This window comes from Convolutriloba macropyga, chromosome 7 (assembly GCF_964194025.1).
Source record: "Convolutriloba macropyga chromosome 7, txConMacr16.3, whole genome shotgun sequence".
Classification (NCBI taxonomy): domain Eukaryota; kingdom Metazoa; phylum Xenacoelomorpha; order Acoela; family Convolutidae; genus Convolutriloba; species Convolutriloba macropyga.
The window spans coordinates 60844987-60869379 of NC_134474.1; the positions used below are offsets into that span (position 1 = coordinate 60844987).

General features: G+C 34.3%; 2 protein-coding genes across 2 annotated transcripts in view; both read right to left on the bottom strand.

Moving 5' to 3' along the window:
- LOC142343212 (uncharacterized) overlaps window positions 1-24393 on the bottom strand; it is a 92481-nt gene that overhangs the window by 49456 nt on the left and 18632 nt on the right. The window lies entirely within an intron of this gene.
- On the bottom strand, window positions 6675-13772 carry LOC142342422 (uncharacterized). Its single transcript, XM_075393743.1, has 2 exons — window positions 12789-13772; window positions 6675-7351 (listed from the first exon to the last, which is right to left on the bottom strand). The coding sequence occupies exons 1-2, from the start codon at window positions 13761-13763 to the stop codon at window positions 6758-6760; spliced, it is 1569 nt and encodes a 522-aa protein (XP_075249858.1). The 5' UTR covers window positions 13764-13772; the 3' UTR covers window positions 6675-6757.

Below are 24393 nucleotides of genomic sequence, written 5' to 3' on the forward strand. Positions count from 1 at the left end.
AGCTTGCTAGATTTTGTTGCTATATAGCTCAGCAGCTCGTCTCAACTTTTGCCATGGAAGACTCATTTTGTCCTCGTTTTCGTCACGATCTGTTTTTTTAATTTCCCACAATCTCATAGATATTCACAGCAGGAACCCTTCTCTTGAGAGTCTTTTGTTGGCAATACGCCGGTTGCTCAGATTTGAGGAAAGTATGTTCTAAGATATTTTTACTTGCCTCGAGATTATAGAAAATATGATCTTGGTAATCTGCAAATTCATTGACTACTGTACTAAAGATGGTTTTGGCAGACTTGAGTGATGCATTTTCAACAGTCGATGCTCCCTGTTCTTCTTTCATTGTATCTTGTCCAGTTTCCGTAGAAGAACACGAAAAGGGGACTGCCTTGTCAATTTTTTTGTTGCCAAACTTGTGGTCAACTGCGTTCTCCTCTCCTATACATGCAAAATTACTCTCATTCAATGATCATTTTCCAACTCATCACAATCCCGATCAGGTTTCTGGTCCTGCAAATTTTTAAACTCGTCAGACACACACCACAGGAATTCAAATTGCATCTCCTTCTCATAAACTCCCAGTTGATTTTCAGAAACTGGTCTATAAGACAATTCATAATCCAAACATCAACAGCATTTTGAACCAATTCAGAGCAACCGATTCGAAGCAACGGCGGGGAGTGCATTGTAGAAGCCAAAAAACAGCGTTTTTGAAAGAACAGATATTACAGAAACAAGCTTTTTTCGATTTTAACAGGCATTTTCAGAAAAAATGTCACCAAAAGCAGCATTTTTTATCCTAAAATTAAGTTCAAAATTGAACTTTTAAAAAAAATTGATTTCGAAAAAGCTTTTATAAAACTCAATTAAATATAAGTATCAAAGCTTCAATTCAATAGCATACATGAAATTCATCTTTTTCTTAGTGTAAAAACAGAATTTTACAAATTAACCAGTCAATTTGTCATCTCAGAAAAAACTAGTTTTAGATATGAAATTAAACCGTAATTTTAAACAAATAATCATTCAAAGATATAACTTTTTAGCTTGCTAGATTTTGTTGCTATATAGCTCAGCAGCTCGTCTCAACTTTTGCCATGGAAGACTCATTTTGTCCTCGTTTTCGTCACGATCTGTTTTTTTAATTTCCCACAATCTCATAGATATTCACAGCAGGAACCCTTCTCTTGAGAGTCTTTTGTTCGCAATACGCCGGTTGCTCAGATTTGAGGAAAGTTTGTTCTAAGATATTTTTACTTGCCTCGAGATTATAGAAAATATGATCTTGGTAATCTGCAAATTCATTGACTACTGTACTAAGGATGGTTTTGGCAGACTTGAGTGATGCATTTTCAACAGTCGATGCTCCCTGTTCTTCTTTCATTGTATCTTGTCCAGTTTCCGTAGAAGAACACGAAAAGGGGACTGCCTTGTCAATTTTTTTGTTGCCAAACTTGTGGTCAACTGCGTTCTCCTCTCCTATACATGCAAAATTACTCTCATTCAATGATCATTTTCCAACTCATCACAATCCCGATCAGTTTTCTGGTCCTGCAAATTTTTAAACTCGTCAGACACACACCACAGGAATTCAAATTGCATCTCCTTCTCATAAACTCCCAGTTGATTTTCAGAAACTGGTCTATAAGACAATTCATAATCCAAACATCAACAGCATTCTGAACCAATTCAGAGCAACCGATTCGAAGCAACGGCGGGGAGTGCATTGTAGAAGCCAAAAAACAGCGTTTTTGAAAGAACAGATATTACAGAAACAAGCTTTTTTCGATTTTAACAGGCATTTTCAGAAAAAATGTCACCAAAAGCAGCATTTTTTATCCTAAAATTAAGTTCAAAATTGAACTTTTAAAAAAAATTGATTTCGAAAAAGCTTTTATAAAACTCAATTAAATATGAGTATCAAAGGTTCAATTCAATAGCATACATGAAATTGATCTTTTTCTTAGTGTAAAAACAGAATTTTACAAATTAACCAGTCAATTTGTCATCTCAGAAAAAATTAGTTTTAGATATGAAATTAAACCGTAATTTTAAACAAATAATCAGTCAAAGATATAACTTTTTAGCTCGCTAGATTTTGTTGCTATATAGCTCAGCAGCTCGTCTCAACTTTTTGCCATGGAAGACTCATTTTGTCTTCGTTTTCGTCACGATCTGTTTTTTAATTTCCCACACTCTCATAGATATTCACAGCAGGAACCCTTCTCTTGAGAGTCTTTTGTTGGCAATACGCCGGTTGCTCAGATTTGAGGAAAGTATGTTCCAAGATATTTTTACTTGCCTCGAGATTATAGAAAATATGATCTTGGTAATCTACAAATTCATTGACTACTGTACTAAGGATGGTTTTGGCAGACTTGAGTGATCCATTTTCAACAGTCGATGCTCCCTGTTGTTCTTTCATTGTATCTTGTCCAGTTTCCGTAGAAGAACACGAAAAGGGGACTGCCTTGTCAATTTTTTTGTTGCCAAACTTGGGGTCAACTGCGTTCTCCTCTCCTATACATGCAAAATTACTCTCATTCAATGATCATTTTCCAACTCATCACAATCCCGATCAGGTTTCTGGTCCTGCAAATTTTTAAACTCGTCAGACACACACCACAGGAATTCAAATTGCATCTCCTTCTCATAAACTCCCAGTTGATTTTCAGAAACTGGTCTATAAGACAATTCATAATCCAAACATCAACAGCATTCTGAACCAATTCAGAGCAACCGATTCGAAGCAACGGCGGGGAGTGCATTGTAGAAGCCAAAAAACAGCGTTTTTGAAAGAACAGATATTACAGAAACAAGCTTTTTTCGATTTTAACAGGCATTTTCAGAAAAAATGTCACCAAAAGCAGCATTTTTTATCCTAAAATTAAGTTCAAAATTGAACTTTTAAAAAAAATTGATTTCGAAAAAGCTTTTATAAAACTCAATTAAATATGAGTATCAAAGGTTCAATTCAATAGCATACATGAAATTGATCTTTTTCTTAGTGTAAAAACAGAATTTTACAAATTAACCAGTCAATTTGTCATCTCAGAAAAAATTAGTTTTAGATATGAAGTTAAACCGTAATTTTAAACAAATAATCAGTCAAAGATATAACTTTTTAGCTTGCTAGATTTTGTTGCTATATAGCTCAGCAGCTCGTCTCAACTTTTTGCCATGGAAGACTCATTTTGTCTTCGTTTTCGTCACGATCTGTTTTTTAATTTCCCACACTCTCATAGATATTCACAGCAGGAACCCTTCTCTTGAGAGTCTTTTGTGTGCAACACGCCGGTTGCTCAGATTTGAGGAAAATATGTTTTCAGATATTTTTACTTGCCTCGAGACTAGAGAAAATATGATCTTGGTAATCTGCATAATCATTGACTCCAGTACTAAGGATGGTTTTGGCAGACTTGAGTGATGCATTTTCAACAGTCGATGCTCCCTGTTCTTCTTTCATTGTATCTTGTCCAGTTTCCGTAGAAGAACACGAAAAGGGGACTGCCTTGTCAATTTTTTTGTTGCCAAACTTGGGGTCAACTGCGTTCTCCTCTCCTATACATGCAAAATTACTCTCATTCAGTGGTCATTTTCCAACTCATCACAATCCCGATCAGGTTTCTGGTCCTGCAAATTTTTAAACTCGTCAGACACACACCACAGGAATTCAAATTGCCTCTCCTTCTCATAAACTCCCAGTTGATTTTCAGAAATTGGTCTATAAGACGATTCATAATCCAAACATCAACAGCATTCTGAACCAATTCAGAGCAACCGATTCAAAGCAACGGCGGGGAGTGTATTGTAGAAGCCAAAAAACAGCGTTTTTGAAAGAACCGATATTACAGAAACAAGCTTTTTTCGATTTTAACCGGCATTTTAAAAAAAAATGTCACAAAAAGCAGCATTTTTATCCTAAGTTTAAATTCAAAATCGAACTTTTAATAAAAATTGATCGCGAAAAAACTTTTATAAAACTCAATTAAATATGAGGATCAAAGCTTCAATTCAATAGCATACATGAAATTCATCGTTTTCTTAGTGTAAAAACAAAATTTTACAAATTAACCAGTCAATTTGTCATCTCAGAAAAAACTACTTTTAGATATGAAATGAAACCGTAATTTTAAACAAATAATCAGTCAAAGATATAACTTTTCAGCTTGCTAGATTTTGTTGCTATATAGCTCAGCAGCTCGTCTCATATTTTTGCAATGGAAGACTCATTTTGTCCTCGTTTTCATCACCATCTGTTTTTTAACTTCCCACACTCTCATAGATATTCACAGCAGGAATCCTTCTCTTGATAGTCTTTTGTGTGCAAAACGCCGGTTTCTCAGATTTGAGGAAAGTATGTTTTCAGATATTTTTACTTACCTCAAGACTAGAGAAAATATGATCTTGATAATCTGCATATTCATTGACTACTGTACTAAGGATGGTTTTGGCAGACATGAGTGATGCATTTTCAACAGTCGATGCTCCCTGTTCTGTTTTCATTGTATCTTCTCCAATTTCCGTAGAAGAACACGAAAAGGGGACTGCCTTGAAAATTTTTTGTTGCCAAATTTGGGGTCAACTGCGTTCTCTGCTCCTATACATGCAACAATACTCTCTGTCAACGACCCATTTTCCAATTCGCCCAAACCCCGATCAGGTTTCTGCTGCTGCAAATTTTTAAACCCATCAGACACACACCACAGGAATTCAAGTAGCCTCTCCTCCTCATAAACTCCCAGTTGATTTTCATAAATTGATCTATAAGACAATTCATAATCACAAAATTGCGCACGTACTGATCTCCTCAGTTTCATGTTTTTTGGGACGCGTAAGCTTGTGTTTTTGTTGAGGTTCTTGTACAAGTCTACTGTTGACTGTTTGTATGGTACAGAGACTTCAAGCGAATTCTTGATTGCAATAATGAAGACCAGAAGCTGTCTCGGAATTGAGACTGGAGGATCAGCTACCCGGCGTAATCACGTTTTCCTCTCCTTTATAATTGCGACATCATCATTGAAATCGGAGAAAAAGAAGTGGGCCTTGAGATATTCGTTCAATTTCACAGATTTGATAATCAGTATCCCAGTATTTTTTTAGATACGATGGTTGAACTCCTAAATCAACTAAGGTTAAAGATATTGCCAAATCCTTCTCACTATCGATATAGTATGATACTTGCGATTGAGTACAATGATTTTGATAGCCATTTATTCGTTTTTTTCCGGTCTGTTTTCATATTTTATAACAGGAATGATTTACCTGAAATGGGTAACAGGAACATTTACTGGAGATAAAGAATCTTCACTAAAAGGTTTAGAGTTTAAAATTTAAGTTTGTAGCAAAAGAAGGTTGAAATTGTCTCCGGAAAAAATGAAAAAGCTAACTTTTGTTGAGTTGTTGAAGAGAAGGAAAAGAAGCACAATTAGTTGGAAATTTGTTTGTACACTTTAAGAATAAGACATCATCGTGAATCAATACTGACGTAATTGTTGCATTAATTTGAGTAAGACTTCAATCAAGTGAGCTCTGCATCCTTTGATAAAGAAAGAATAATTGTATCACAAGTAGTATGGTTTTTTTTGTTCAAATGAGTTCAGTGACTCCATACAATACCTAGGTATCCGTAATTGTAACAACCATATGACGCAGCTGGACTTAATTTTGTTTCAAGAGGGTCAGTTGGCCTCCTTCAAGGATTACATCACCTAATTGTCTGTAATTGTGAAGATAGTAGGACGTAATTGTTAAAATATTGTGATTAACCTGATACATTTAATGACCAAATCTGGACAATGGTAAATAATTCGTGACGAATTGGTGATCATCAAACCTATATCGATCAGCCGAGAAGATTCGTCTCCACAAAAGATGATGTCAAAAGTTGATGTTTGTAAGGTCACTGAATAGTTGCATTGACAAGAGGAATTTAGATACGTACAGATGATGGCAGGGCTGTCCAATTTTTGAGTTTTATAACAGAAAAATTTGTTAAAATTTCGTTATTTTGTGTACAGTTTGAGTTTTTTTTTACAATACTGCAAAATTGGCTAGAATGTTTTTCATTGAAATCAGCGATAAAAAATTTTAATCGATTATTAGAACAGCATTATCTGAAAAATTTGTTTACTTTTTCGGGTTTTTGAAACTGAAACTACAGAGAAACAAAACAGAAACTACCAAAAGAAACTACCCAAAAATTGGTTTCTGGCATAGTTTCACATCATAAGGAGTCAAAAATTCACATTTTGGGGAGTTAAAAAAAGGAGGTTCACATTATGAGGAGTAAAAAAGTTCTTCTGATGTATTTTGTTAAGTAGATAACATTAGTTGAAGTGCATTAAAGCGGAAATTCTAACTGGATGCTTTTCCCTGGGGTAATTAAGACAAAGACTCCTGGGGTAATAAAGATAATCTGACAGATCTATTGATCTCGCTCTCTTTTTTGGTGCATCTTTGGGTAATTGGATGAAAAAAGGCTATTCCTAATGTTAAAACATAGGTACATCCCTTTGCACCCCCCACCTTTGCGTAGCCTATATACTACTGACTAGTGTTAAAGTTGGCCATAACCTTGCCTAGAAGCCTTTAGGAGAAAAACTCTAATAATCCCTCGACTTGAACGAAACCAAAGTAAAAAACCAGATTTGAGTGATCTTAAGTAGTGGCATGAATAACTTTTAAGAAGTAGCCAATCTTTCTCTGGGTATAATGTGAACGCACCCAATCATATGAGGGAAAAATTGACAAAACCTGACTATAACGACAGAGCTTTTTTCAAAGCATAAATTTTTAGAGTGCACTGAAAACGCGTCCCTTCAAATCCTGTGTAACTTTGTCGTTTAGTCGAAAACCGAGAATCGTTCGATATTTCCACATCTGTCGCTTTCCAGGCACTTTTGATACTCCCAATTTTACTTCCAATTTGCTTGTTTTTTGAAAATATAATTATCAATCGGTTCTCGAAATTTGTTCCGAGTAAAGAAGAATCGTACAGATTGGAATCGTCTAAATTTTTGATCGAGCGCACTTTGATTTGGGTTTGTTCGGAGGAATAACAGCCTGGAACCCTGGTGGTTGTAACGTACGTTTGCAACTTCTGTTTGATAAAATTGTGGGACAATTCGCTAATATGATGGGAACTTCTGAAAGATATATGAAGGTTTTCGACCTGAAACCCGACTGGAGGTACGAACTTGGTGGAATCGCAGTATGTATATGTCGTGGTCGTTTGTCCCGCCTCGACTATGGCAATCCAGCAGACTCTGTATCTGGTCAGATCACAATCGCTGTAGCACGTGTAAGCTTCGTCAACTATCAGAACTGATCGATCGGGTTTAAAGTCAAATTTCTCAAAGCAAATTTAAAGTTTGATATGTTCCAAATAATCTAATCTGCAGTTTATAATCACTCTGATGCCGAGTAGTCAAGTCACATTACGTGGCCATTGCCGAAGAGGCAAAATTCGGTAAAATTGGCGTTTTGCGGAACCGAATGACAATACTTCGTAACCATTTTAGATTTTGTCCAGCCTTTTTCCACGATGAAAAATGTTTATTTATAAAGGCGTAACCTTTTTATGGGGTATGTTGATCATATAATTAGAAACTTTTTTGCTCGAATATTAATCGTATCTATTTGAGACCAAATTCAAAGAATTGGCCTCTCCAATGAACAGTGATCTCAATAATTGCACAAATGCTAATTGTCTACTGAATCTGAATTTAGCATTGAGTGGGCATTTCTGAAGCTAATCACTAATTAGACTTTCTTTCATTTCGGTCTAATTGGCACTATCTTAGTTTTTAGATTCTGCAACAGGGGTTAAAAGTGACGCGTGGAATTGAGTTACCTATGGCGTGGAAATTAGTTGCGAAGTATTGTCACTATTCTACACGCTAGCCACAAAATCAGTTATCGTGGAGAACCCTTTCGGACACGTCCAAAGTTGAAGAAAGCTTCTATTAATTGAATTCGCTTACTGTACAAGCTGTAACCCTTTTCTCTCTATAAATGGGCGTTGAAAACAGATTAAACGAGGCGGCTCGGTAATGTGCGATGGCACATAAGGTTCCGACCCCGCCCATCCACAATTTTGGCATAATTGTGTACCAACGGAGGAACAGATAGAAAAACCCAAAAAATATTTCTTGGGAATCCCAAAAAACCCGAAAAAGCCCAAGTATTTTTCAAGAAAAATGTGTATGAACGATAAGATAGCCTCCACAGCAAATAACTCAGTGGAGTAAAAATTGAAGCATTTGATTGCTGTGATATGCCAATATTAAGAAAGCGAGTCAAGATGAACAGCAAAATCAAACAAAAACAACAACAGACATTAATTACATCAAAAACTTTATGTCCCTTTTAAAAAACAAAATTTAATAACAAAGTCAACATACCGTCAGATAAACCTAAAACTAAACAAAATAATTTATGAATCACCAGAAAAGATATGGACCAGTCCATAAAAGGTTTGGTAACATTATACAAAAAAGAACAAAAACAGTAAAGTTAAAAAATTGGCTATTTTTTTAAATTAACTTCAAAGTAATGAAAACAATTAGAAATAAAAAAAAACATCCCAAACGTTTACGATTATCAAAGTTTCTATAGAATAGCATTAGGGCCAGTACTTATTCGATTTTTTAGGCGGCTAAAAAGAACAACAAAAAAACAACGAAGAAAAAATCAATTGAAGCTTGCCAGAAACGCTGTCAAAACCGTCAAGCCAAATTTTGGCCCTCAAAATATATTCGATTGCGCCTTCTTCAAACACTGATAATGTAGTATGCGGCCATTTACTAGTGAGACCGGGTAACAAGTCGACAAAAAAAAAGAGAATTGGGCAAAAGTATGTAAAATTTTTGATTTTTTTCGAAACAAAATTATATCCAAAGTCATGAAGGACATTAATTACAAAAAAAAAATTTTAAATAGCGTCATTTGTTTATCCAAAGGAAGCCTGTGAGACCTGCAATTATGCAGAATATGTCTTGTGTCTACAAAAAGAACGTCAAATATGACAAAAATCAAAATAATTAACTTTGTGAAAAACCGGTGTCGAAGTCAGTAAGGTCATAATGCAATCTTTTAGAAAAATAGATTTGGGGACATCAATCTTTTTTGACACCTTCCCTTGACACCCAAAAGCTCAAATTTGACCTGTAATTTTCGAGATGAGGTAACAAAAAAAACAAACTTGCGAAGTTAAAAAGTTTTTTTTTTAGTTTTGGAAAACGTTTGTTTTCAAAGTCATGAAAGCTATCAGCTATCTACTACTAATATCAGAACATCGGCTCATCTATTCTTCAATAAAAAGCCAGTGAAATCTATCACTATACAGGAAATTTCATACGACTGAAACGACAAATTAGAAATGACATTTAAGGACAAAATTAATTAAAATTCAAATGATTTCTTCAAGAAAGAAGGTCGAGGCCGTTAAAACGATAATCTATATCCTTCAGGATTTTACTATGTTCAATTACGTTTTTTTGAACGCTAATAATGTGATATGAGATCTGTTAATAATGTGATCATGTGAATTGAAAACATGAAAAACTGGATAATATCTAAAAAAAAATCTGAAATCTGGTAGCATCAAAGCCAGAAAACAATAACTTCAAGCTTAAAACTGCAATTGAAACTAAATTTCAAATTTCGAGAATGAAGATGGATTCTTTCTTTGCTGACATTAAGCTGCAAGTTGACCACGTTAAGAAAAAAATAGAGGAAAAGTTCATTAAGCCCGTATTTATTTAAAAACTAATTATTTTTAAAAGTCATGTACGATCATAAACACTCATGTAAAAAACTAAATGCATTAGCTTGGAGTTAATTAGGATGCCAGTTGGAGCTATCACTCCTGAGCTTTGAGTTGATATATTCTGTTCTTTTTTTTAAAAAATGTCTTTTTTCGAGAAAAAAGACCGACTGATTACAATCCGAATTCTTTTTGGATTGTAACAGTCCAAGATAGGCCCAAAACTAGACCTGCTGATGCTTATTGTCCATTAAGAACAATTGATTTTTGAAAAGTTGTAGATATAGATAATTTGTTAGTTGAAAACTCAAAAATAAATTCTGCATTTTTGATAATCAACGAATAAAGTTAGCAAAAGACGGCAAAGTTTTAATTACAGAGCACTCTCAGCGGAACCTGAAGTAGGAATAGCCCCCTTCTGAGTCTACAAAGATTGTATTACTGTTGTTTGGGGGTGTACTGCCGGGAAATTTAATCAAAATGGATTTAAGTAGCTTAATTCGTGCTGTTTTTCATGAAAGAGGCTGAATTTTGAAATATTTATCCCGAGTTTTTGACCGAAAAAATTAAATCCGAATAATCAACAATGATTTTTTGTCTGTAAAAAAAATCAAGGCACTATTCTTGAAATTTTTTTACAAATTTTGGCAAAATTGACGAAATTTTAGGCAAAAAATTTTGGAAAATGTGAATAAAAACAACTTGAATTCACTCTACTTTTCTCAGAAGTTTAAACCTCGATAACTCCCTGTAGAAAGCGAAAATTAAAGAATGTTTTTAATTCGATATTCTACGCTGGACGAGCTTTCTAATGATACCATTCTCAACTCTCTACGATGAATATATCGATCGGCGAAAATTGACTGAACAAAAAAAACTCATTTGAATATATAGTTCCTCCCCCCCTCAAGAGGGGTCGGAACAAAAATCAAAAGCATTTATTCACAAAATCTGACATTCGCAACGTAATGCAGATTACGGGCTGTGAACTGTATGCAAATAAAGCAATTGTGGTCATCTCGTCTGATTCACAAATTACTTGATATCAAAAATAATAGCTGAGGTCAAACTAAATAGAGCTCAAATGCAGCTAAACTGCTGTCGTTTTTCAAAGACCAACCACGAAACCTAAATTATAACCTGCTATTCGAAACACCTTGCTGGCTTGAAAAACCTTTTTGATGTTTTTGATGTCACTGCAAACTATTTTTCGCTGAAACTTAAAATGTCAAAGAAATTTATCTTTAACACCTACTAGCTAATATACAGCACCAAAGTTATGCTTAAATTGATACGGATAAAGCGAGCATCTAGGTACCATTAGCGAATGATTGTTAAAAACTGTCGTAGATGGTCTCTAACACAAGTCAAGAGAATTCGAACTGACTTCAGAAATAAAACTGCAATTTAAAATGAAAACTCCGCCATTTTTTAGGAGTGTAGATTATAGAGACCAAATTTATTTGATATGTACGCAAAAGCATTGTGTTTTTTCTTGGTGCACAGCATGCTCTTTGTTGTGTCTTTTTTCCAAAGCTGATTGATAGCAAAAACTGTTGAGTGGAGAGCTTGATATCTGATGTTAAATTGACCGATAATTAAATTAGCAAAAAATCAGCAATTAGGCTAATTCGAGTCTGTATACAAACATCAAGTATATAAATCCTAAAGAAAGCCATTCAAAAGAGTATATCAATGAATTTGGCATGAACAAGTTAAAGAGACCCAATATTAAGAACCTGCCTGAGAGCAGCTGTCAACAAACTTAATGAAAAAACAAACTAAATCTACATAATTAGTGGATCCAATTGCAATTTTTGATACCATCTCGCTCCCACTTCTTATGGTCTTCAATCCAATTAAGTTTCTTTGAAGAACAGTAAAGTTTTTTGATTTTTCTTTGGCTGCTATGATTTTGATTGGTACTTTAGATTTTTCACTTGTAGAAAAAAAATAATTTCAGATTCTTAGCGATACCACGTGGAATGTTTTATGTAACAAAAACATCATATAACATTTTTAACATTAACAAAATAACTATGTTTTTGAAAACTCAATTCACTTAAAACCAGAATGAAGTAAATTTTAATTTTAAAGATGATTACAGTTTTCATAAAATGTGCAGTACACTCTCGTGGCAGAATGGAAATAAATGACACGCGAATAATTTTCTGGATTTGTTTTTTAAAAAAACTTACTTTAAAAACGAAATATTTTCTTAATTTTCAGTTATGTAATGAAGTTGGGGATAATCAAGATGCATTACAAATCATCAAATTAGACAATGGTTGAAGCAAAAATTAATTTCTAATTTTTGATTAAAAGAGCAAATTTGTAGGTTAATCTGGAAAAACGTATTTCTTTTCAAACGAGAATAGCAAAAGGTCCGAAACTGTTGCAGGTTTTAGCACGCTAAAATGAGCTCCTATTTATAAGGTACCTCCCTCAAGGATAGTGAATTGCGTAGTATAGTTAGCTCCATAAAGTTGCATCGTTAGAGAGCTTTTCAATGGTCAAAACTTGCTTATAACAAAACCATCACGGCGCCTACTGGTACAAAGTGTTTGAGTAAATTTCCTTGTTTTTATTACCAGATTTCACGTTTCCGATGTTAATACACTGTGCGCCTAAAGACATGGTTAAGTGACTCTCTTGAAGTCACTGAGAACTTCTGGCGTTTATCGAGAACAGCGAAGCGGTTCGAGATATTAAGTCAGAATTTCGAAGTGACTTCTGCAAAGACACTTAACCATGCATAAAACACGAAACGCGCACGTTTTAAAATGACGAAAGTCAACAAAATTCAACTTCTGGCTAAGTAGCAACTTCTGGCATTTTAACACTGGCACTGCAGACTTTCGGCATTTTAAAATGTGCACGTGAGTGTTTTAAACATACTTACAAATTTCCCGGGCGAAAAGGTGGTGCCATACATGGAAATTCCAGACAGTGTTTTTCACTTTCAAACTGGAAGTTAAAAGTGAAAAAATGAAAAAACTATGCTGAATTGAATTTGCTTTACATCCTCTATTTCTACTGGTCTTCGCATAAACTTCAAGATCTTCATTTTCTGTTTCAACACTTCAGTGGCTTGGAACTCCATGAAGCTGTTCAAATAATTGATTAGCAATGTTTTTGTTTGGTTGAACGCATAGAAGACGTAATCGATTTCTTCCCTTTGAGCCATTTGTTCACATTTGGCTAATAAAAGAGCAGTTTTGCCAGTTCCCGGTTCCCCACAAACAACCAGATGAGTTTTTTCCTCCTCCGCCAGGATTCGGTGCTGTTCCGGACTTAGGATAAAATTTTGGCAAATAGGGTCCATTTTCCGCTTCTTTTTCTGCCAGATTGTGAAGGAATGATGGTACCGTTCAGTTACATCTAAGGCTGGTAGTCCCATTTCAACTACGTTTAATCTGACCAACGCAAGCAAAGCGGTTATGTAATTATACTCGCATTGCGAACTGCTCGATTGGGTTTTAAGTAACTTTTGGAGTCCTAAACTGGACTCTGCAACGTCTAAGTTCTCAGATATTTGCCAAAGTGTATCGGAACATTCTAGAAGGATCAAAATTTGATCCAGACACTTGGAGTTTTTGATTAAGAGTGAAGCAAAACCTTCAGGAACAACCGATTTCACTTTCTTTGAGTTTTTCCCGACGACTGCAGAGTCTTTGATAGTATTGATGCACGTTCTGAACGCATCATGACTTACATTAGGCAGGAAAACGACAATTTTGAAGTGCTGCTTAAAAAACATCTCAAAAGTAGCAAACTCAATTCTGGCGTGGTTTATTTTCTGATATTCGACCCATAATGAGTAGATGATCAAGAGGAACTGAGGGTAAATTTTGGTGACGCATTGGGATAATTTGTTCAGGACTGATTGGATTGGTTGTTCAGGTTTGTTGCTCATTCCTGCTTCAAACGCAATCATTATTTCGCCACCCAAGTATAACCAATCAATTTCAAACTCTAATGCCTCCAGCGATTCCATACTTGAAAAAGATCTGCTTAGTATGTAACTAGAACTCTAGTAGAGCTATGGATCAGTTTTTGTTTCATAATCCAAAAAATTGGTTAATTCCTTGTCCTTATATGGTCATTGAAAAATAGGAAGAAAAAAGTTTTTTTTAAAAAAAATTTAATGAACAGATTCAAGTTTGCCTTCTGCCGTTAGTACCCTGCTAACAAGAAATTCATAAAACTTAAATTTTACTGAGTTTGAGGTACTATATCGATAATATAGCTGTAAGTAGCTTGTGTAAAGCTCCATACAGAGAGAGGGTTTTGGAGAAGACAAAAACTAGGAAGACAAAAAAGTATTATCGGGTTATTCAATGATCGTTTCTGAACGCATTTTTAATGAGCTGCACAGTGTATTATTGCTAATTGGATAATAGTCAACGAAATTACCGAAATTACAGAGACTTTATAATAAATTACCCGTCAATTTTGTGAGAAGTTTAGACTCAGTCTAAACTGACGGGAATCTTAAAAGTGAGCTACACGGCGGGAAATGTATTGAGCAACAGAATAAATTATTCATAGCCAAAACTGCTGTGTATTATTTAATACACTACTGACTAGGCTCTGGCGGCTGATTCACTGCCGCTATTACTAGGCGTACTTAGTAAAGGATACAGAAGCTATCCAGGCCGCTTTTAACAGCAGCATATCTGAAACGAATACATGACTAAAGACGCGTATCGGTCGGATACACAAATGAACTAGGAAAAATTTTGGAGCTAGTCATAACCCTTGTGAATAATTGTCGTGTTGACTCATGCTTAAACACGTACGAGCCTACAGCTTGCTATTGAAGGAAATCAGTTCCTCAACTCAACCAGCGCCATTTCAGCGGATTTTCTTCAGCTAATATTTTTTACACACTCTCTTTCTCTCTCTCTCTCTCTCTCTCTCTCTATGCTCTAAGAGCTACTGCTCTTCTGCTCCGCTAGGCGGTAATTCAGTGCAGCAATTGTAAGTCTGCCAATTTTCTAACACCTTGAACTCAGAGTAGTGTTCACATCCAGCAGTAGGATGTATTTAAATACTTGATTAAGGTTTGATACCCCACCGTATTTTCGACGTAGCAATTAACCTCAATTGTGCTCTAGCATTTCTATTTGTTTCTTAATTAAATTTTGCACCTAAAATGTTTATTCCTAGCAGATTTCACATAGGTTTGGCAATTTGAAAAAAACATGGTGAGCATAAAGTGAGACTTATTCTAGCGCTAAACTTAATTCGCTTTAAAAATATTGGTTTAACTCTAGTGTTGTAATTTGGATCAAGCGAATAAAATCCCGACCACATCAGAGTTAAAAACTGGTGCGACGAGCAAAAAAGAACGCCGGTTGCTCAAAATCAATTATGGACCTGGTGGACTTTTTGTGGCTAGTTTACCAAACCAAAAACGCAGAGTTCATACAGGTTCTATGGTAAGGCCACATACCGAGCTATCCTAATACCTGTGTGAGATGTTCTAAGATTCTAAACTTCTCAATTACGGCCGACCAAAAGAGACGGGTTCGGCCCACAAAAGAACAGTCAACTGATTTAGTAACTTCGATCTCCGGTATCTTGGCTTCTCGGACTCAATTTTTGACATTGTAGCTGGGTTTTTTAGTCGCACACTTAAGTAATTATGTGTGTATAAAAGAATGTCTTTGTACTCTTTCCCCTTGCACAAAATTAGACAAGAACAGTCACTTTATTGTTACTTTTAGGCTGATTAATTGTTCAACTAAATTGAAACTTTAAAAATATCAGCAAAACGAACTGTAGTATCCCCACTAGTCCTGTATACGAAATCATACGCCCATTTTCATTAATTTAGTTCTCATTTAATAATCTTAACTTAACTTTAATGTGTCTTAAACCCCTTAGTTTTTAAAACATCGTCTAATTAATCCAACTACTTATCATTCTCCAAACCCGTAGTTCTGCAAAAAACAAGTTGGCTCTTAAGCAAATCAGCCTAGTTTAACATTGCTCTGCCTCATTATACGTGTATAGTGTATCTATTATTGTCTCTAAAACTCAATAACTCACTGTGATAGCTACAAAAAACGCTGTATTGCTTACCAAACGTCCCATCAATCAATATAACACTTAGAGTTAACTCATGAACATCTAAAATTTTCCGGATTTAAGGAAAACAAAGTTGGTTTAATTAGGTTTTTAGCCCGATTTTGTCTATGTTTTGCTTAAATTAACAGAAATTGGTGAGAATTCATACAATAATTAACCATTTATACATAATGTTTTTCCTAAAATTGTCCGGAATCAACTAAATAGTTTCAAATTTTATCAGAATTTTGAATAATTTAGCCCTATTTGCTGATAAAATTGTGTGTTTTTCCCAAAATTTTCCTAGTTTTGTCTAAATAGTTTTCCCAATTTTGTCAATTTTGACCAAAATAAGTCCAAATTGTCCCCTGAAATTGCCAAATGAAGCTCATTTAGCCTTAAAATACATCAATTGTTACCGGGTTTTTCAATTTTATCTAAAAGTTGCCTTGTTTTAGATCTTTCGGGACCAGTTTTGACCAGAATATTGCAGTTTTTGTCCAAATTTTAGGCAAACTTACTGCTTTTATTCCAAAATTTTAATTCCAACCAGTAATTGACTAAATTTAGTAAATTTTAAAAAACAATTTATGCTTTTAAACCCTAAATCAGAATAATTTCCAGCAGAAATTAATAGATTTGACCCAAATTATTGACAAATTAGCCAAAAAATGTCAAAATATTGTCAAATTTGAGCAAAAATTTTCCCGATTTTTCCCTGTTTCGTGAAAAAAAACACCCGGTTTTGGTTTAAAAATTAGTCCAAATTTACCAAGCTTGTGCAAAACTTTGCCTAAACTGACCCTGTAAATGAACAAAACTAACCAAAAATTGCCATATTTTTTCCAAAACTGACCAGGAATTGGTCCAGATAAGCCAAAAATTGCCCGCAAATTATAGGAAGTTAACCAAACTGAACCAAAAAGCTCAAAAAGTTTCTCATTTTGGATAAAATTTGGCAAAATAAATCTCAAAGTTGGTCTAAAACCTACAAATAAATTCCTAAAAAAGACCAGCAACCATGAAATCTGAGCAAATATTACAACAAAATGACAAAATTTTAAGTGAAATTGGCGTTCATCGCGTTAAAATCTCGTCAACGCCTGTTTTGAGTTATTTTACTAACAAAAATATAGCGCTTCGTCAAAACTTAAATACAAAAATTGCAAACCTAATGCCATTATTACAATCTTTTTGTGCAACTGTCCTTTATGGGTTTTTCGTGATATTTAAGTTTTAATTTGTTTTTCAGAACCATACAATCAGTTGTATTTGTTGGCTTCGTATTATTTTGCACATAAATATATTTCAATAAATTAACAGCCCACATTCTTAACATAACTTGTATAGAATTTCTAATAGGAGACAAACAAATAAATGTTAAAGTTATGTCAGCAGACTTTCTAATGCTCACCGACATTGAACAACCTTATATGACAATAGTGTACCATATTCAAAAACGAAAACTGTGGGTCAGGTTACCATTTTTAAAACCAAAAATACATCATTAGATTGTTTGTTCAAAACACTAAATAAACGTGACTCAATAATCAATTTACAGTGTATGTAAATTCAACCACAAGCTTCCAATAATTGAGTGAAAGCAACTAAAACCTGAAATTAGTACCCTTGGCAGATAATAAGCTCTGTAACTTTGAAGAAGATTGCATCCTTGCACTCACAATACCTAAATTTATTAACGAGATAATCCTAAGAAAAAATGTTAGTTGAATCCTAAAAAAAAAGACTGATAGCAATAACCAAATCATTTTAAATTGAGTCAGAATTTTCAGGCCAAATTTAACAACAGCTATCTCTGAAAACAATCAAAAATCAAAGTTTTGTCAAGCAGGCAAATTTTTCTGGATAGAATATCGACTTGATCGAAGATGATTGCAGTCATTGAATAAACAAAAATTTATAACTATTTAATCTAAATTATTTTTGTATAAAATAAAGTGAAAAACAAAGCAGAATTTTTCTTCTCTTTTTGTTTTTAAAACTTAGCTTATGCATAAGTCTACAAAGCACCTAAATTTTACCATTTTGTTCGACGATAAAGTTGAAAATTACACATTAAAAAAAATCTCTAATTATCTACTACAAGATCATTAAGAACCCGCGTTTACAATGCTCTATAACATTTGCAAATTGTAATCCCGATTTTTACAAAACTTTGTAAGCATTCCAAGCGCCCAATAGTTATATTGAACTCTATTTCATAAAATATTTAGTTAGGTTTGTAACTGATACTGTCTGAAACTAAACCCTTTTTAAACTAAAGTTGAACACAATGAACATTGACGCTACCTTTTTTAATATTACTTTCACACATAATATAGGCAAAGTTACTAGATATGAAATACACACGCAAAAGCAATATGTGTACATTTTCATTCAGTTGGATAAATTTCCAGAACTAGCTTGCTATAGAACACATGCAAAAATCAACCCAAAATTTAACGGTGTTGTAGAAGCACTTCGTACTCCGAATACTGTTTTTGAAAAAGGACTGTTTGTTTGAGAGAAATAGCGTAAATACTTGCTAAATTTTGCTTTAAATTTTTGATTGTTTCATGGCTTCCATTTTTTCAGATGATTTTTTTTCTTAATTCTCTTCGTTTAGCTCATCATCTTTAAAAAAAAACTTTGTAATTCTTAAACAAAAATCCAAAAATAAAAATCGCTAACATTGTAGCATACCCAGACCTTTCTGTTGAAAAATTTACAGGCTTAGACCCAAGCGCACAAGCAAAGAGGTGAAGTTATTCTAAGTCTAATAAAGAGAAAAATGAAATGTTTGACAGGAGTTAGACCAGGAGTAGGAGACGCCCGAAATGCATATGACGCACGCCGAAAAGCATTATTTTGGCTCAGTCCTAAGAGGACCAGCAACCCAATGGTTCAATTCCTTCCCCCGCAGAACCATGGGATGACGTTAGAACTGGTTTCTTAAATAGATTCACAGTTGAGAAAGACACATACAGAAAGCGAATTGAGAAGGAAAACATTCGCAACAACCAGATGAATTATTATGAAGTTATGTACACAAACTAACAAAAGCAGTAGAGAAAAAGTGACCAGATCCATTCACAGATGCTCAAAGGCAAATAAATTGCATGGAATTTTTTAAAGAGGACCAACTCCTCCACTGCTTAAACAAAAAGCGCATATTTTGATGGAAACAGCCCATGCAACATGGGAACAAATTAGAGATCACGTGAGCGAGCGCTACATATTTAAGTTTTGCAGTAAATAGTGGCTTCACAGGCACAGCTTTGAGCAGTATAGATATCAAATTGGAGACAAATGCTATACAAGACCTGCTCCAAGAATTAGTATGTTTAATGAAAAATAACATAATAAGCGCAGCCTACAAACCAAATAAACAAATCACATCTGATTTTGCATATTTTGCACAAAGTCTGGTCACACAATGGCTTATTTGTATGCAAATGAACACTTCAAAGAATAAAACGGAAATCAACCACAGCAATGAGATAAGTATAGAGATAACTGTCAAAGCTATAGAGGACGTCCTCAAAGATAGTTATGATAGAAATCAAAATAGATACAGACCAGACTATAGACCGAGACCAATTACAACAACCCAGACAATAGCAGACAAAACTCTCTTCGTCCTGGATCTGAGAACAAAAACTTCAGAAATCGCTCAAATTGCTTTGGGAATCGAGATTAACGCTATAGCAACAGATCCAACGATCGTAACTCCCAGGACTGTAGGAAATATTCAAGGGAACGACCATATGATCGGAATGACTCCCAAACAAGATATCGTGAGTTAGGCTGTTCAAGACAGAACTATAGAAAAAGTAAAAGTTCTAATCAAAATTCTAGAGATAACAGTAGAGAACGTAGTTCAAACCGAGTTCAATTCAGCGATAACAAAGTTAACAGATTTTTTGTGGACAATCAAACAGATCAAATAAATTATATAACCAGCAAAAATAACTCAACGAGTCTCCTTACAAAAATAGAAAGACAAATGTTTTTATTATTTTGTACACTCACGCCCTAGGAGACAGTATTAAATATAACGGTTTCGAATTGCAGATTCTAGTTGATTCTAGATTCTTTATCATATTGAAATTCTACTGGGTTTTAAGTCACTGATTGATGCCAAACTGATTGAGTCTAAACAAAAAGCAATTGCAGTTGATAGTGAAAGACTAAAATTGTTAAGGTACATACATGTCCCCATATCATAAGACATTGAAGGTAAAAATTACACAGATCTGAAAACATAGGTTTCAGAGAAAAATGGTTGCAAGTTAACCGTCCTTGAAATGGACTTTTTGAACTTTGCAACGAAATCAATCGAATTCACAGCTTCAAAAATGAACTTGAAATTTTATCCAAACGTCCCAATCCTATACTGGAAAAATCAAACAAAAATTATCCTTTGTAAGTGAATCTGAAAAAATTGTGCTAAACAGACTTTTCAAGCTAGCACCGAAATCTAGTAGAGTTCAAACAATTACACCATCAAAACAATTTTTCAACTGAGAAACATCATTCAAATTTTACAATCGCCTCCAAAACAAAGGCTTCTACACATAAAATGTTTTTTGCGTAAGAAAAGAAAAAAGTGCCAATAATGCTTAAAAACCTGTTCCTAGATGTCCTAACAGAAACCGAAACAGATTTCAATCGCATCTTTCATGTGAACGAAAAAGTTGAAAAGCCAATTAAAATTTTAGAAACTCCAAAAATAGACAAAACAGCTATCAAACAAAAACTGAAAAAAGAACAGAATAAACTTCAGGATAAAGAGTTTGCTGACCACTATGACTTGGAAAGAAAGTTTAGTCAAGATCTAAAAGACATAACGCAAAAAGCAACAATAGAAAATGAAATTTAACCTACACAGATACCACTAGAAAAACTGGAGGTGTTTAGCAAATCAGACCGTGAAATTTAAAAAAAAATTGATTTCAGCCAATCAGACATTAAAGATGCACAATTACTAGATTTAAAAAAAATTTCTTGCAAGAGAGAAAGACGTCTACTCTCAACACAAGTATGAAGTTGGAAAAACAAAGCAAATATTTTACGCAAAACTGCTACCAAATTCAACCTTGAACAAGCAAAGATCATCGCTTGTACCATTGCATCATTAGAAATAACTTTAATATTTGCTAGAACAGTTCTGTAAAGCTGGAATAGTTCGAGAAATGGGAGACAACACCGAAATGGGATTGTCTTTCATTAATTCATTAATAATCGTTCCTAAAGAGAATATGGTGAAACTAGTAACAGACGCAAGATATCTAAATTCAAAAGCAGACCTAAGTAGATGGTCATGACCTCTGGTGTCAATAGGTTCTTTAATGCCAAGATTGAACGGAAACTACTTCACTGCAATCATTTTATGCTCTGCATATATTCAATTCCCTCTAACACAACAATCGACAAGTTTTGTAATAGTTTCAAAACAATACACGTTTCAACGTGGTTTTTCCGGACTTTGCGGATTGCCAAACATTTCCAGGAGGATAATGAGAATCCACTTTGTTCCGGTTGAGTTTTTGAACTCATATTGAACCAACAGCAATTGATGATGCATCTATATGGACATGGAAAGGATACCTTGTGTCTGGAACAGCTATGAATGTATCTTCATTTATACAATCTCTATACTCTCTGAACAATTTTTCGTGTTCTTCTTTCCATTCAAATGTGGTTTCAGTTATTAAGAGATCATGAATTGGCTTAAAGTCTACATACAGATTTTTTAATTACATGCTGTAGCACCCTGGGACTTGCATTATATCCCATTTATTATCAGTTGTTTTGAAGGAATTGAAACCTTCAATTCTTTCCTTTACTTAGAATTCCGTTTTCTCCTACGACATAACCTAAATATTATACTTTGTGGAAAAAGAATTTTTTTCTCAGGCTGAACTTTTATTCCTGCTTTGCGTACCAAAAGATGATACTTTTCTGTTAGTGAACACATTCATTCAGCTGTCTGAGCTTGCATGAATGTGTCGCCAATATAAGTTAAAGCTCGTCTACATTTTTTTGATGGTGCAAAGACTTTTAATTCTTGAGTTTACCGAAAAGGAGCAAAAAATGAGTACAACAGCTAGAGAACTTTGTGGTGTAGTTTCTGCTCTACAAAGTTATAAGCATTACATAATAGGTTCCCCACATCCAGTGTATTCCTACAAAGCCCACAAAACCCTTTTGTATCTTTGAGGACGTAGAAGAAAATTATATCATCGATTTTTCTGCTATTAGCTTGTGATTTTGCATTTCCAAAACTTGAAAAAATCTGGAGAGAAGGCAAAACTCTAGTCTTTCCAGACATTTTAAGTAGAAACATCTCAATAAAAAACTTAGACAAATATCAACTGAAACACAAAAAAATTCCAAGAGAACTCAAAAAAAATTCTATGACGAGTCAGAACACGAACAAAAAAAATTTGCAAGAAAATGAAGAGAAACAGAAAAATTATTGCTATCCTATTTCCGAACAAACCTTTCAAGGAATTAAAAAAATTGAATTTTGAGAAAGAACCGTTTTTTCAATGAAATTCTACACTTCTGCACCTAGCGATTGAATTTGTTCAACTTCCAACATCTCAGAACCCTTCTAGAAAGAGAATGCAATATATGACTATCGTAAAAACTTTCCACTAAAAACACCAATTGTAAGCGATTTAGATGACAGTGAACACTACTCCTCTGTTTTGTCTCTAAAATTTGACGATAATTCAAACAAGGAAAAAGAAGAATTTAAAAACTTTGTACAACAGAAGACGACTGCTTGCTAAATTCCGTTGAATTGGCAGATTTAGAAATAGACGACATGAGTCTTGAGCAACTGGTTGAGGCAATCCCGGCAATTTTGATAGAATAGCAAGTTTTTGCTTGGCAAAACCTATTTCTGCGAATAACGAGGATTTGAAAGAACTCACCGAGAAACTATCTAGTTTTGCTAAAGATATTGATTTGAACATAACAGTAACCAGCCAGGAACAATTCAGAAACGCAGTTATCCAGACAGTAAGACAAAATTGAGTCAGCTAATAAACAACCAACTGAAGATCCAATTATACAAAACCTAAAAATAAGCGCACCAATAACCTTCTTCCTAACACTTTTTGAATTAACTCACCAAGACTCTCAAATCCTGGACATTCTGGAAAAAATTAAACCTTGTCAAGCACTAAAGGTTTTTTCTATTGGCCAGGATTACACAAATGGGTTTCTCACTTAATAGCCAATTGTTTAGACCGTCAAAGAGATAAACGAAGCACCACTAGAAAAATGGAAAAAAACTGTACAATTCCCTCTCCACACAGTACATATTGATCACAAAGGTCCAATAAATCCTTCTTCGAACGGAAATAAACATTGCTTAGTGGTAATTGATTCTTTTTCTCATTACATTCAAGTTTATCCAGTTTCATCAACATCGGCAAGTGAAACAAAAACAGCACTTGCGAAAACTTTTCTCCTTTTTGGTATACCACAAAAATTTTTGTGTAATAAGTGATTAGCTTCTATGAACGAAGAGTTCACAAGTTGAACTCTTGAACTGGGAATTACGCATGCTCCTAGAACAGCATATTCTCCGTGGAGCAAGGGAAAAGTTGAAATCTAAAAGAGGCACCATGGCACGCACTTTCGAATATTTTGTGAACAAGCCAAACGTAATTGGAACGACTTAGCACCAAATTTCGGGTTTGCTCAGAACACGACATCAATCACCAGTACAGATTAACACCCTACGAGACTGTCTTTGACAAAAAACTTCAATTTCCTCTTTCTCTATTATTAGGATTACTAAGATCCTTGGATCTAACTTGTGGTTCAGATATTTGCAAAGATTTACCACTCCACAAACATTCAGATTAAAGTAGCAAAAACGATCAAATTGATGAACTTCTCAAGCCTAAATTCAGTAGTTATTTACTTGCTCGTGGAAATTAATTCAACCAATCTTACCAAACTTCATACAGCAGAAACTTTCAAGTTAACTCAAAAGCGCCTCAAGACAGAGACAAACATAAACTCGGTAAACCTTTGGACATAGGACAGCTAGTTTTCATAAAAAATCGTTCGTTCGGAGACAGGAAATAAAAAAGTTACATTAACGGAGGACAAGAGCTTAAGGTGAAAAAATTGACAAAACAGTTACGAAAAAGAAGTTGTTTCAAACAAAAACCTCAAAATATTGCTCATGGAAATCACCTAATTGAGTACTTCCCATTTGAAAAGGCAGTTTCAGAGTTAGTAGTCGAATATGGATTAAGGAATGAAGAGTTTCAATCATTCTACAAAAATATATATTGAAGAAAACAAGTTGAAAAATTTATTGAACTAATTGATAAAAGATTCTCCCAACAACTATTTGCTGGAACTGAACTTTTCCAGCAGAAAATTTTACACTTACTTCAGATAGTTTACAAAAAAATTGAAGATGAGAAAGCGCTTGCAGACAATTATGCCACAAAAAACAAAAGCGGACTCCATTTTTGAGGATGTTTTCTCCACTACTTTAGTTGACAATAAACAAACAC